Source organism: Neltuma alba, unplaced genomic scaffold (assembly GCF_004799145.2).
Source record: "Neltuma alba isolate B1F8T4 unplaced genomic scaffold, ASM479914v2 tig00003558_pilon, whole genome shotgun sequence".
Taxonomy (NCBI): Eukaryota; Viridiplantae; Streptophyta; class Magnoliopsida; order Fabales; family Fabaceae; genus Neltuma; species Neltuma alba.
Window position 1 is genome coordinate 68,024 of NW_021633332.1, and position 12,074 is coordinate 80,097.

General features: G+C 29.9%; 1 protein-coding gene across 1 annotated transcript; it reads right to left on the minus strand.

The window, feature by feature from the left end:
• Nucleotides 1-357: 357 nt before the first annotated feature.
• On the minus strand, nucleotides 358-2,355 carry LOC114741878 (uncharacterized). The gene is made up of 2 exons (XM_028930129.1): nucleotides 837-2,355; nucleotides 358-563 (listed from the first exon to the last, which is right to left on the minus strand). Exons 1-2 carry the CDS (start codon nucleotides 2,353-2,355, stop codon nucleotides 358-360), a joined length of 1,725 nt encoding a protein of 574 aa, XP_028785962.1.
• Nucleotides 2,356-12,074: the final 9,719 nt, after the last annotated feature.

Below are 12,074 nucleotides of genomic sequence, written 5' to 3' on the forward strand. Positions count from 1 at the left end.
GATCAACATATTGCAAATGGTTAATGCCTACTTGTGAGCAAGCTGCAACAGCATGCATACATGGAAACTTTTCTGCTTGAAATTCTCCACAATCACATTTTCTATCAATCAAGTTAACCTTGCAACAACGACGAAATTGACGAAGTTGAATATTGTATGGCTCCATAACCTCAAATGATGTTGATATTCTATCAAACTCTCGAACAACACATCCAGATGCACCTTGTGTTACTATGTCTAACTTCTTTGTTAGTGTCTCAAAAAACACTTGACCAGCTGCAATTTGCGCATGAACTTGTTGGACACGCTTTACAAAATAGTTGTTAACTCTATACATGGTCGCTTTAACTAAACCAGTTATGGGTAGACTTCAACACCTTTGAATACACCATTCATGCACTCTGCAAGGTTAGTTGTCATGTGTCCATAACGTCGACCTTCAACGTCATATGCACGTGACCATTTTTCTTTGGGGATGGCTCCAATCCATCTAGCAGCAGATGCATGTTGCAATACTATCTCTGCTAATTGTTGGTCAACAACATGACATTCATACGCATACCCTACAAGTAATTATTAACTTGTTAAAAATAATCATAAAATTATAAAGTTATTGTATCATTAAAAAACACAAGAAATCTCACCAATATTTATAAATTTCTCTTTTAGCCAATTTGTTCCATGTGCTTTGTGAAGATTAGAGGCCACATGACGTAGACAAAAAACATGATGTGCATGTGGTGGCTGCCATCCATGTTGAGGATCAGAAACTGCAGCCAAAATTGAACGATGTCTGTCTGAAATTAAACAAATTTCTATTCTATCTTTTACAATACAATGACGCACATGGTATAAGAACCATGTCCAAGCTGATCTTGTCTCCCCTTCAACTACCGCAAATGCAAGCGGCACAACATTTCTGTCACCATCTTGTGATATAGCCATTAGTAACGTGCCCTTATACTTTCCATATAAAAATGTTCCATCAACTTGTATAATGGGCTTCAAATGTGGAAAGGCATCAATGCATGGCTTGAATGCCCAAAACACACGAAACATTTCAACTGGTTCCCCATTCGCATTGACTTGAGAGCACTGTTTATTTGAAAATTGTACGTATGATCCAGGCATGAAGTGTTGTACTGCGGCCAACCACCTTGGGAGTAAGGAATATGAGATCTCCCAATTCCCGAAAGCAACGGCAATGGCTAATTGTTTTGCATTCCAAGCCTTCTTATATGACACTATATAACCAAACATGGATTGCATCCTCTCTATAATTTGAGATACTTTCACATTTGGCTTATCAGTTACCATTGCTATGATACAAGATGATATAACATCAGCATCTAACTTTGGATGGTCTTGAGTTAGTGATGTGCTTAAGCATGTGTGGGGCCCCCCATATTTTGTAATTTGCCAAAAGTTTCTGTTTTCCTTCTTACAAGCTCTTACTCTCCAATTGCAGCTTTCACCATAGTTAATGCATCGATATTCTTCATACTTGTTACATGAATAATAGACCTTGAATGTGTGATGAACTCGAACAGAGTATAACTTGACCGCACGTCTCAAAACACGAACATTGCTAAACATCTTTCCGATATGTAACTCTTCATTTTGACTGAAAGGTGGAATTTCTTCTAATTCACTGAACTCAGGAGCCATAGCTGACTCAACATTAATATGCGAGAAGAAAGCAGATGCTAGCTCATTATCCTGGTTGATCTCGTCATGCTCATCATTGTCATCATGATCATTCCCATCACCAATATTTAAATAAGAATCATATTGATCTTCGTCCTCAAATTCATCCATAGTATCTTCCATTTGAGGAACAGAGCAAGATGACCCATTGTTGATACCATCTTGGGGAAGTTCAAATGGGTGAAGATTTTCCATCTGATCGCTAAACATGGATTCTTCTTCTATAATGTTCAGCTGATTGCTACTTGATGGAAGAGTATTTCCAGCATTTTTGTCCATTAGTTGTGATTCAATATGACCAACATCTTCCAAGTCACCTATATTGGCATACAACTCTGCACATGTTAACTGAGTTGAGAATCGACGGTTCACTTGCCACATTTGTTGTACATCCGAATCATCTTCTAGATTGCATGCTTGGTATTGTGGTGGATTTATGCACGTAGGATATCTGTACACTAGATTTGTCACAATTTCATTGGGAGGAAGTTGTAGTTTTCGTCCAATAACTTCCTTCAATCTATCCAATGTAATATTTGGATCAACTTTCACTACTTTCGCTCTATCACACTCAAATGTTGCACCGACCGGGCCATTAAAAATTCGTCCATTTGCAAATATACACACAAACTCTTTTCTATGATCCATTCTGCTTCCTAAATAATACAGTATAATTATTAATTAAACAAAAATGAATTGTAAAACTAAATTAACTCCATAATATCATTATTTTTTAATTCAATTATGTATATATTTTTTAAAATAAAGTAGTAGAATAATCATTTATTTATAGTTACAAAAATTAGGCTATTTATTAAGAAACTTATTTACATTTTTAAGTAAGATAGTAACCTGTAATATCTTTTAATCAACAACGACTGTGGAACATCAATCATAAAAAATATTTAGAATAACTTAAAAATTAATTTCAATTAAAAATAAACGTTACATATTAAAATTTTATTATAAATTCTAATATATCAATATAAAATTAATAATATAAATTACATATTTCAAATATATTAAATAAATAATTTTCTATTCATTCCATTTTATTCAAAAAAAATTATAATTAAATATTATTAAAAAATTAGCTAAAATCATTACTTCTGTTTTATTATCAAAAAGGATCTTAAAAACTATAAATATTTAGAAGGATTAAATATATTTAAAAACATTAAATTCTCCCACAACTACATTCCTAAATTTTTTTCTAACTTATGTTCCATTATTGGATATTTTTAATGACTAAATTAGATAAATATTTGATTAAATAAATTGATTTGAAAATATTTCTTATTCAAAAAAATTGCCTCTGCTTCATTTTTCTCCTGGTCCCAACTTCATACTTCAAATGTTCAATTTTAATTTATCTATATTATTAAAGAATAATTATATTCCTTTCAACCTCTAATTTCTATATTGCGAATAAATGCTTTTGATGAGATATATACTTTAGTTAACACATAAAGGTAAATTTACATTAAATAATAATAAGCTTATAATAAATGTACTTGTGTAATTTTATATTAGGTACCGTTTAAGTGACCCCAAAAAAAATCCTTATGATTGAAAACAAAAATAAATGTTAATAACTATTTCACACTAGTTATTTAAAAATTATAATTACTTAATATGACGAAACAATTAGCTATTACTGTTGAGTGATTTTTTTAAATTTATAGTTTATTATTTGGTCTGCCTAAATAATTATAATTTTTAAGATCCTCTTTAATAAATATTGCTTTCTCTAGGTCCTCCTCTCTAATTTTTCCAAAAAAAAAAAACTCCTTTCTTTCATTATTATTAACCCCACCATCAGTACTCTTTTTATTAGAAAATTTTGACACCATTTAGTGCTAGCTTTCATTGGCTAGATACAAGACTAGACTAAGCTCACAACCAGGGTTGTCAAACTCACGAGTTTAAGTAAACTCGTGACAGGTATGTAAACTCGAATTTATGAAATTCATACATGAAGTCACTATGCATAATCAAATAATAAAATAATTATAAATTTAATAAAAATTATAACTTGGACCACTGATTTGGATTTTCAATATTTTAAAGGTTTTTATAGTTAAATAATTTAACTGTCTTCTACGCATGCTTTGATATAAATTTACGTAATTTTAACAAAAATAATTTTATCATTGTATATTAAAATTTTATGAGTGGGGAATATTATTCCATCAATTTTTCTTTAAATATTCAAGTATTTTTCATGACGTATTGACTGGCATAGGAGAAGTTTGATTACCATGCTCACAACCAAATATTATCTAACTAAATACATATTTAATCTGACTACATATTTACTCAAACACTATCTACTAAAAAAAAGATATATATTTAATCAGATTATAAAAAAGTAAACTGTAATTTATTTTATATGACAATTAATTATATGTCTACATTTTTTTAATTAAAACAAACTCAACATGTAAAAATGACTAAATATAAAATTCTTATCCATCATTTAGCAAAATACATATCAAAATTTTAAAAAAAAAATTAATCAAGAGAATGTACCTTAATCAGAAGAAAAATTAAGCCTCAAGTTGAGATAAAACGTATGCAATATTTGCAAGGCCACACACACCACCAACTTCACGTGAAATTGTGGAAAGAGAAAGAAGAACTGAAGGACCTGCAGATAAAATTCAATTCTTCACGCGAAATGCCTTATATATAGAGAAAGAAGAATTGAATTGTATGAAGAATTGAAGTTGAGATAAAACGTATTTACCTACTTCACGGAATGCCTTACACATAGAGAAAGAAGAATGTGAGAAGTGAAGAGAAGCCTTCTGATGAGTGGGAATGGCGAATACCTTATATAAATAGAATTCATACTATACACTCACATGCAAAAACAAAGTATTCACACGTGAGAGACATTGAATGACTACTCTATATTGATGGGAATATTTGGGGAAGGAAGAAACACTTTGCGTGTGGCTGGAAAAGGCAGAAATAGTCTGGTCAAAATATGAAAGCTACACGCAAATTAAAGGCAGAAATAGTATGGTCAAAATATGAAAGCTGAAAACGCATGGAGTGTAAGACAAATAGTGGGTCCCACTGAAGTTGTTCAGACCAAAAACAACTTCCATTTTGTGATGTGGGTCCCACTGAAGTTGTTCAGACCAAGAACAACTTTCATATTTTGCATGTGGGTCCCATTGAAGTCGTTTTTGGCCTGAACAACTTCTGTAAAAATTTAAACTCGTTCACTATCTGAACAATTTCAAGTGTAGTATCTGAGTAAATATTTTTAATCTTATAGCATCTGAGTAAATATTTTTACTGTTTGTCGTGTCTGGATAAAAAAGCTAGTCAGTTATAGGCGAATGAAACATTGAGGGATCAAGTTACTGAGTTATAGTTAAAATTTTAAATTATAATGGTGGTAGAGGGTGTTTGGCGATCTGGAGAAAAGTGATTTTAAGTGTCAAACCATGGTTTGGGCCAACTGACATCCAAACACTTTTTTTCCCTCCCAAAACCTTGGTTTGAGTCAAAACCAAGGTTTTCCTACTGAAATCTTGGTTTGTAAAAAAGCTAGAATTTTTTGCTTTTGGAAGTGAAATATTAGTTGTTGGAGTAATAATTATTCTTGTCAGAAGCTACCAACGGTATATTTGACAAAAACACTCATGACAATTATCACAAGCTTCGGTTGTTCTCCCATTCCGTCGTAGTCGTTATTTTTGAAAATCTTTTTTCTAAAAACATATTTAATTATTTTATCAATACATATACACATTAATTATTTATTATTTATATTATTTATATATTATTTATTATGTTGGCAAAATATATAGTATTAACAAATTTATTACTTCAAATAAACATATATTATAAAATATATCTTTTATGTAATTATCATATAAACTTATGTCTTTTTTAGTAATTTCTATATATAAAAAGTGCTTCTGACCACAACTATTCAAATACTCTCACTTTATCAGAATCACTTTTTCACAAAATCTATTCTAAAAAATAACCTTTTTTTTCCTCAAAAGTTATTCTCCAAATCATAGTTTGGTTTTATCCAAACACTCCCTTAATAGTTGAAGAACTAAGAGATTAATTTGTCCATAAATTTATTTAGAACATATCATATATATATAGAAAATATTTCTTATTTTAAAAGATATCCTGATTGTTATAATCATGAACTTGCATTTAAAAGTATTTAGGAATTTTTTTTACTAAGTGAGAAGATGAACATATCTCCTTTTTTTTTTTAATGCCTACTATTAACACATGTGATATTCACTTTGTTTAATAAATTGTATTAATTATGTGTTGACTTGTTGATATTTTTATTTTAATATTTATGTATGAAATCAATAAAGAATTTATTTAAAACATATTATTTTTTCCAACTATTCAGAACATATCATAAATATATATAGAAAATATTTTTTATTTTATTAAATTCTTATCTTCGGTCTGGGCTTTCTACATATTTTTCTTGTTTTCTCTGTAAAGAAAATTCCATCATTCAGATGTCCTGCCTCTGTTTGCTAACCTAATCTTGTATGTCACCTTATTTCTCACATATATTCCAAAGTATTTGTAAATGAAAATAAATGCTATTCTTCAGTGAGATTTTAAAACTTATAAAGGCCAAACCACCTTCATTTTAAAAGTTTGGGCATTATTTTCTTATCATATCAATAACGGAGTCACCGCGCCCTACAAGGGTGTGTTTGGATGAAACCAAACCGTAGTTTGGAAAAGTGATTCTGGAGAATAGATTCTGTGAAGAATAGATTTTGTAAAAAAGTGATTCTGAGAAATGAGAGTGTTTGGATAGTTGTTATCAGAAGCACTTTTTATATATACAAATTACTAAAAAAAAGACATAAGTTGATATGATAATTACAGAAAAAATAGATTTTATGATATATTTTAATTTGAAGGAATAAAATTGTTAATAATATATTTTTTACCAACATAATTAATAATACATAAGATAATATAATTAATATGTATATATATTTATAAAATATAAGATTAAATATGTTTATAAAAAATATGTTTATAAAAAATATGTTTATAAAAAAATAACAAGATACATATCATATAGGTTCTTACACTCTCCCTTTTTTCTCCAAAAGCAAAAAATTTCTGCTTTTTCCAAAACCATAGTTTTGGAGTCAAAACCATGGTTTTGACCCAAAACCACGGTTTGCCCAAAACCAGTAGGTGTTTGGGTGACTTATCACCCAAACCATGGTTTGGGGTGTCACCCAAACGGGGCCAAAGCTGAAGGGAAAGCTGACGCCAAGTTGGGGAGCATCAGAAGAGGAGGTGAACTGGCATAGGATTTTTAGGAGAGAGGAGAGAGCAATGTCATGTAAGTTGGACACAAATCTTTACCTCATAAGATGATTTATAGATAATAACATAAAAAAATTAAAAGTTGAGGCACCGAGTAATAACCGATTCAAAACTTGTGAAACTAAATTATAAATTCGTTAAAAATTATAGGATTAAAATATTAATTTTCTTTAAATTTATGTAATAATAAGTAAAATATTCATACCTAACAATAGCATCTATAACAAATAATCGCTAGAGTTTGTTGATAAATTGAAGGTTTTTTTTAATTTTAAATTCTTTACTTTTACCAGTTTTCGAATTTTAAATTTCAAGTTTCTTCCTCAAATTTTAAATCCATCCGGAAAAAAATAACCCAACAGACAAAACTTTAATTTCTAAAATATATTTATAAAATTAATTCATAAAAATACAGTTATAAAAGTAAGGAACAAAAAACTGAACCGAATACTAAACTGGTTGAGGTAGTGATTCAAATATTAATAGGTCAAATCAAAGTCAAATCAGAATCAAACCGGTTACATTAAAATAATAAAATTGAATTAAAAATAACAAAATATGACAACATTAATAATCAATAGTAACAAAATATCAAAAATACAACAATAATTTAATTGTAACATTAACAAAATATAATAACAGTGAAAATTTTAATCTTTATGATTTCTCGATAACTAAAATTAATAATCATTAATACCAAAATCGTTATTAAAATTTATTCAAATATATAGTAACTGAAATATTAGAAGTTGCATGAGAAAAAATAGGATCAATAGTAAAATAATCATCTAAACTGGTTCATCATTGGTTTGTACCAGTTTTTGCCGATTTACACCGGTTTGACCAGGTTTATGCCGGTTCAGTTTTTGCCTTGTTCATTACTTAACCCTGAACTGGCACATTGGCCGGTTCACTAGTTTTCCCATTAAACCGACCGGTTTGGTCCCTTTTTTTCACTGTGTAAAAGTAGAAATATATTATTTAATAAATTGTGAATAGGTATTTAAGTAATTTTAAAAACAATAAAAAATAGCTTCATTGAATCCACTCAAGAAAACTAACCACCCAAACAAAACTTTAATTTTTAAAATATATTCTCCAAATAAATCAGTAAAGATATTTCCAAATTTAGCTAATGCATTATTTATTAAATTGTGAATGAAGTTTCACATAATTTCAAAAACAATTAAAAAATGGCCACATAAATATTTGAATTATGTGATTACTAATATTTTCATAATCCCACCATCATCCCCATAAATATTTTCATGTTTATTTATTTCTTACTCAAATTATAGAAAATCATTTTAATTACTTATTAGGCTATTAGATTGTTAAATATAAAAATTTTATTACATTTAGGTGATTATTAATTTAGGTGAGAGCTATCCAAAGTTGAAATTCAATCTACTAAAATTGAATGTTAAAATGAAAATTTTGAAAATTTGAAAATATTAAATTTTGATGATAGTTAGTGGGATTAACAATATATTATATGTACTAAAAATTTATGGATAGTTAATCGAATAATTAAATATTATTTATTCAAAAAAATTCAAAATTAGTAATATCTCCTTAGTTATTAACTCATTTTTCATCCTTAAAAAAAATTTAAAATGGCCCCGTTCATCTCAATTTAATTTAAAATTTTATTATATCAATTTTTGAAATTTTTATTCTCAATTTAAAATGTGAAATAAATAATAAATACCAACCATTTGGAAATTTAAATAAATATAAAATATAAAATATGTTGATTATCCTGATGATAATTAAAAATTTTAGTATAAAATATCTGAATCAAAATCATTTCAAATTCCAAATGTAAAGTAACTTAAAATAAATTCATTGGGAAAAGTCTCATTTTCTCAATCTGTCTTTTATTTTATATTCCCCACAAAAATCTCAAATAGCCAACTAAATAAAGAGATTTCATAAAATGATACTCTTTTGGTCCTATTTATAGGGTAGAAAAAGAACAAATTTTTTGTTCTATTTATAAGACAGAGAGAAAATTTTTTTATATAAGTGTACAATTTTACCCTTAATTTATTATTGTATTAATTTTGTTTTCATGGGGTATAATATATATTGAATAGGAATAAAATTGGAAAATTGTTAATGAAATTTAAGGTTTTTCTTGGTCTATATGAAACATGTTGAAAATGACTTATAAATAGAACCAAAAGAGTATAAGTTAACTATCACGATTTTGACTGATATTTTATGAGCAGTTAACAAACTAACATTATATTAATTATTCGAGTGGGGAAAAAGTTTTACATTATTTAAGAAACCAGTAAAAAATTATCCTAATTCATCTCATTCCTCATTATGCCATGACACCTACTTTATTAAATGGATAGATTTCACAACAAAAACAAATCAGGAGTTTCAAATAAAACTAGCCAAGAGATGAAAGGGGAAAAACAAATAAAGTTATAGCTACTACAAATAACTAACCATCTTCTAATGCACGTTCAATCCATCTAGTAAGAGATATACAATCATCAGTTCTGGTCAAGAATCATATCCCAGTATCCCACAAAGAAAGTACACATAGACCCACCTAACTCAACACGGCTCTCTCCAGCTATCTTCTTTAGCCCCCAGTTTTTCATAGCCTTCCTAGCATTTGCTGCGTTGTCCCACATCCCTACTTCAGCATACATGTTAGCAACAATAACAAAATTCTCTTCGCTCCTAGGCTCTAGCGGAAGCAATGTCTTCCTCACCTTTATGCCCTATACTCGAATGGTCATTAACATCATGGATAGTGCCTGTATTACGCAAAGTTCGCCATACAATTGAGCAAGGGAGCACCATCCCTCTCACTATCACTTGGGAATGTATCCATCGCCCAAGGCTCAAGTTTCCTAACTTAGCACATCCAGAGAGCATTGCATGACAACCATGTTGGTCGTTTCATTCGATTCAAACCCACAATCTCTCATTGTCACAAAATACCCTACTCCATCTTTGAACCAAAGTGAAGGTTTTTGGGCATACCTGGAGTCTGCAATGAAGTCAGGTTGCCACGCGGAGGTCCGATCACGGTGACGGAATCGGATCTGGGAGACACAGCAAATTACACCGGTGGGAGAGTTTTTGGAGAGACTAAGAGGAGAGTTTGATGGTGAAGGGGAGAAGAAAAAACGCAAGTCACGTTCCCATAAACTGATCCCTATCTATCAGTTATGTAACTCCCAAAAACCGTCTCCTCTGCACAACTGTTCCCGCCTTTTGACAAAATATATGAAAAGGAAAAAATTACAGTTAAAGACCCAAGAGTTTTGCTATTTACACTGGAGTCCCAAATGATAAATGGGCTTGGGTCCAATCCACCAAGGGTGGACTGGCCCATTTTCTTACACAAAGGTTCTCAACACAAGCATCCATAACCTAATTCCATGAAACAACATTCTTTCAGACATTTCATCCAACACTCGTTTTTGTTTGTTTGTTTGTTTGTTTTTTGGTATGATTAAGAATATCTTCAAGTCACTTTAGGCTTGAAACTAATCTCTGTTGAGTTGGAATTATTGAGGTTAAAGCCATTCCAATAGTGCGCTTATCATAATTTGAATTTATGTTCTCCTTCTTATAGGGTAGGACCGCTTATCATCTCAACCAATATAACTTGTTTAGCGTACAATATATTCTTACAAGAATCATAGAATTGATCACAGAAGTTTGAACGTAAACATACATCATGATACAAACCACAGTTGACAACTTCTGCCTGCACTTGCCTACCTTCTCCAAGCACTACTACTATAGCGCAGGACTTGAAAAGGGAGGGGAACGCATGCCTAGTGCGTATAACTTCTCGATTCCGCACTTCATGGAATACCCGCATGGACTGAATAGGGGAATGGCTGGAGGCATAGCCCTTAATAAGCATCTTCCAGGCAACGGGTGGTGGGTTGAGAAAGTGGTAAACAAGTGTTTGTGCATAGTTCGAGTTCTTGCAGGAAGACAAACCATAAAAACAAATGAGCTTTGTAATAAAAAAAGAGTATTGGGAAAGACCACAAACTTGAAGGAAGACAAAGCATGGAAAACAAAAAAAAAAACAAAAAGTTACTGGTCGTTAAAACCCGTCGGCCGATCACTGGAACTCTAGCTTTGGCCGCCCATTAAAGCTCCAACCCTGGCTGCTGGTGGCCAGTGATAAGAAATAACATTATAAATTCATTTACATTTTAAAATCCTAATTTAGTCGTTATGACTAATTTGAAATTTGTCAAATTTAAGTGACCTTTTTTAGTTTTTAAAATTTAATTATTATTTTTCTGAAATTTTTTCAAAATATTATCTCTAATAATATTCTTCTTTTGATAAACCAGCCAATATTTCGGAAAATATGATTTTGTTAGCACACCTACAATTAAATTGGTGCTCACACATGGTTAGTTAAGAGAAACTTGGTGCCTACGGCAGCAGGCAGGAATTTGACGCCTTAATTTTTACATTTTTTGGATAACAATTAGAACAACATATTAACTCAAGAACAGGAAATTACATAATTTTTGAAATTTGGAATGAGATTCTTTGCTTTTGGCCTATTATTAAAAGAGGTGGAATTGTTAGAAAAAAAGGGGGAGTTTTATGATATATCATGCTAAAAAAATGCTATCTCTAGTTTTTAATATAAGAGCTAATTGACTAATTTAAATATATTAAAGAAATTAATTTAAGTTGGTTATTTAAAATAGTAGATGTTATCTTTTCTAAAATACTCTTACTAATCATTTGTATTAGCTAAAGTTATTATTTGATGAAACATTTAATATATATAACTACTACAGAAACTATCTTAAAAAATAAATAAATGTGAGAGACAAAATGAATTAAATTTTTATATTTAGGACCAAATTAAATATCAAACTAACTCTTATATTAAATACCAAAGATAGAAAAAACTAATATGCAAGAATATAATGGCAAATTAATTATTACCTGTTTTTTCCTCATCCTTTTCCTTCCAACAAAGGTACGAAGGCAACATT

Coding starts and splice junctions, on each gene's coding strand:
- LOC114741878 (XM_028930129.1), bottom strand. CDS start 2,355: ATGGATCATAGAAAAGAGTTTGTGTGTATATTTGCAAATGGACGAATT. Junction 564..836: donor CTTATACCATGTGCGTCATT/GTATTGTAAAAG, acceptor AATTACTTGTAG/GGTATGCGTATGAATGTCAT.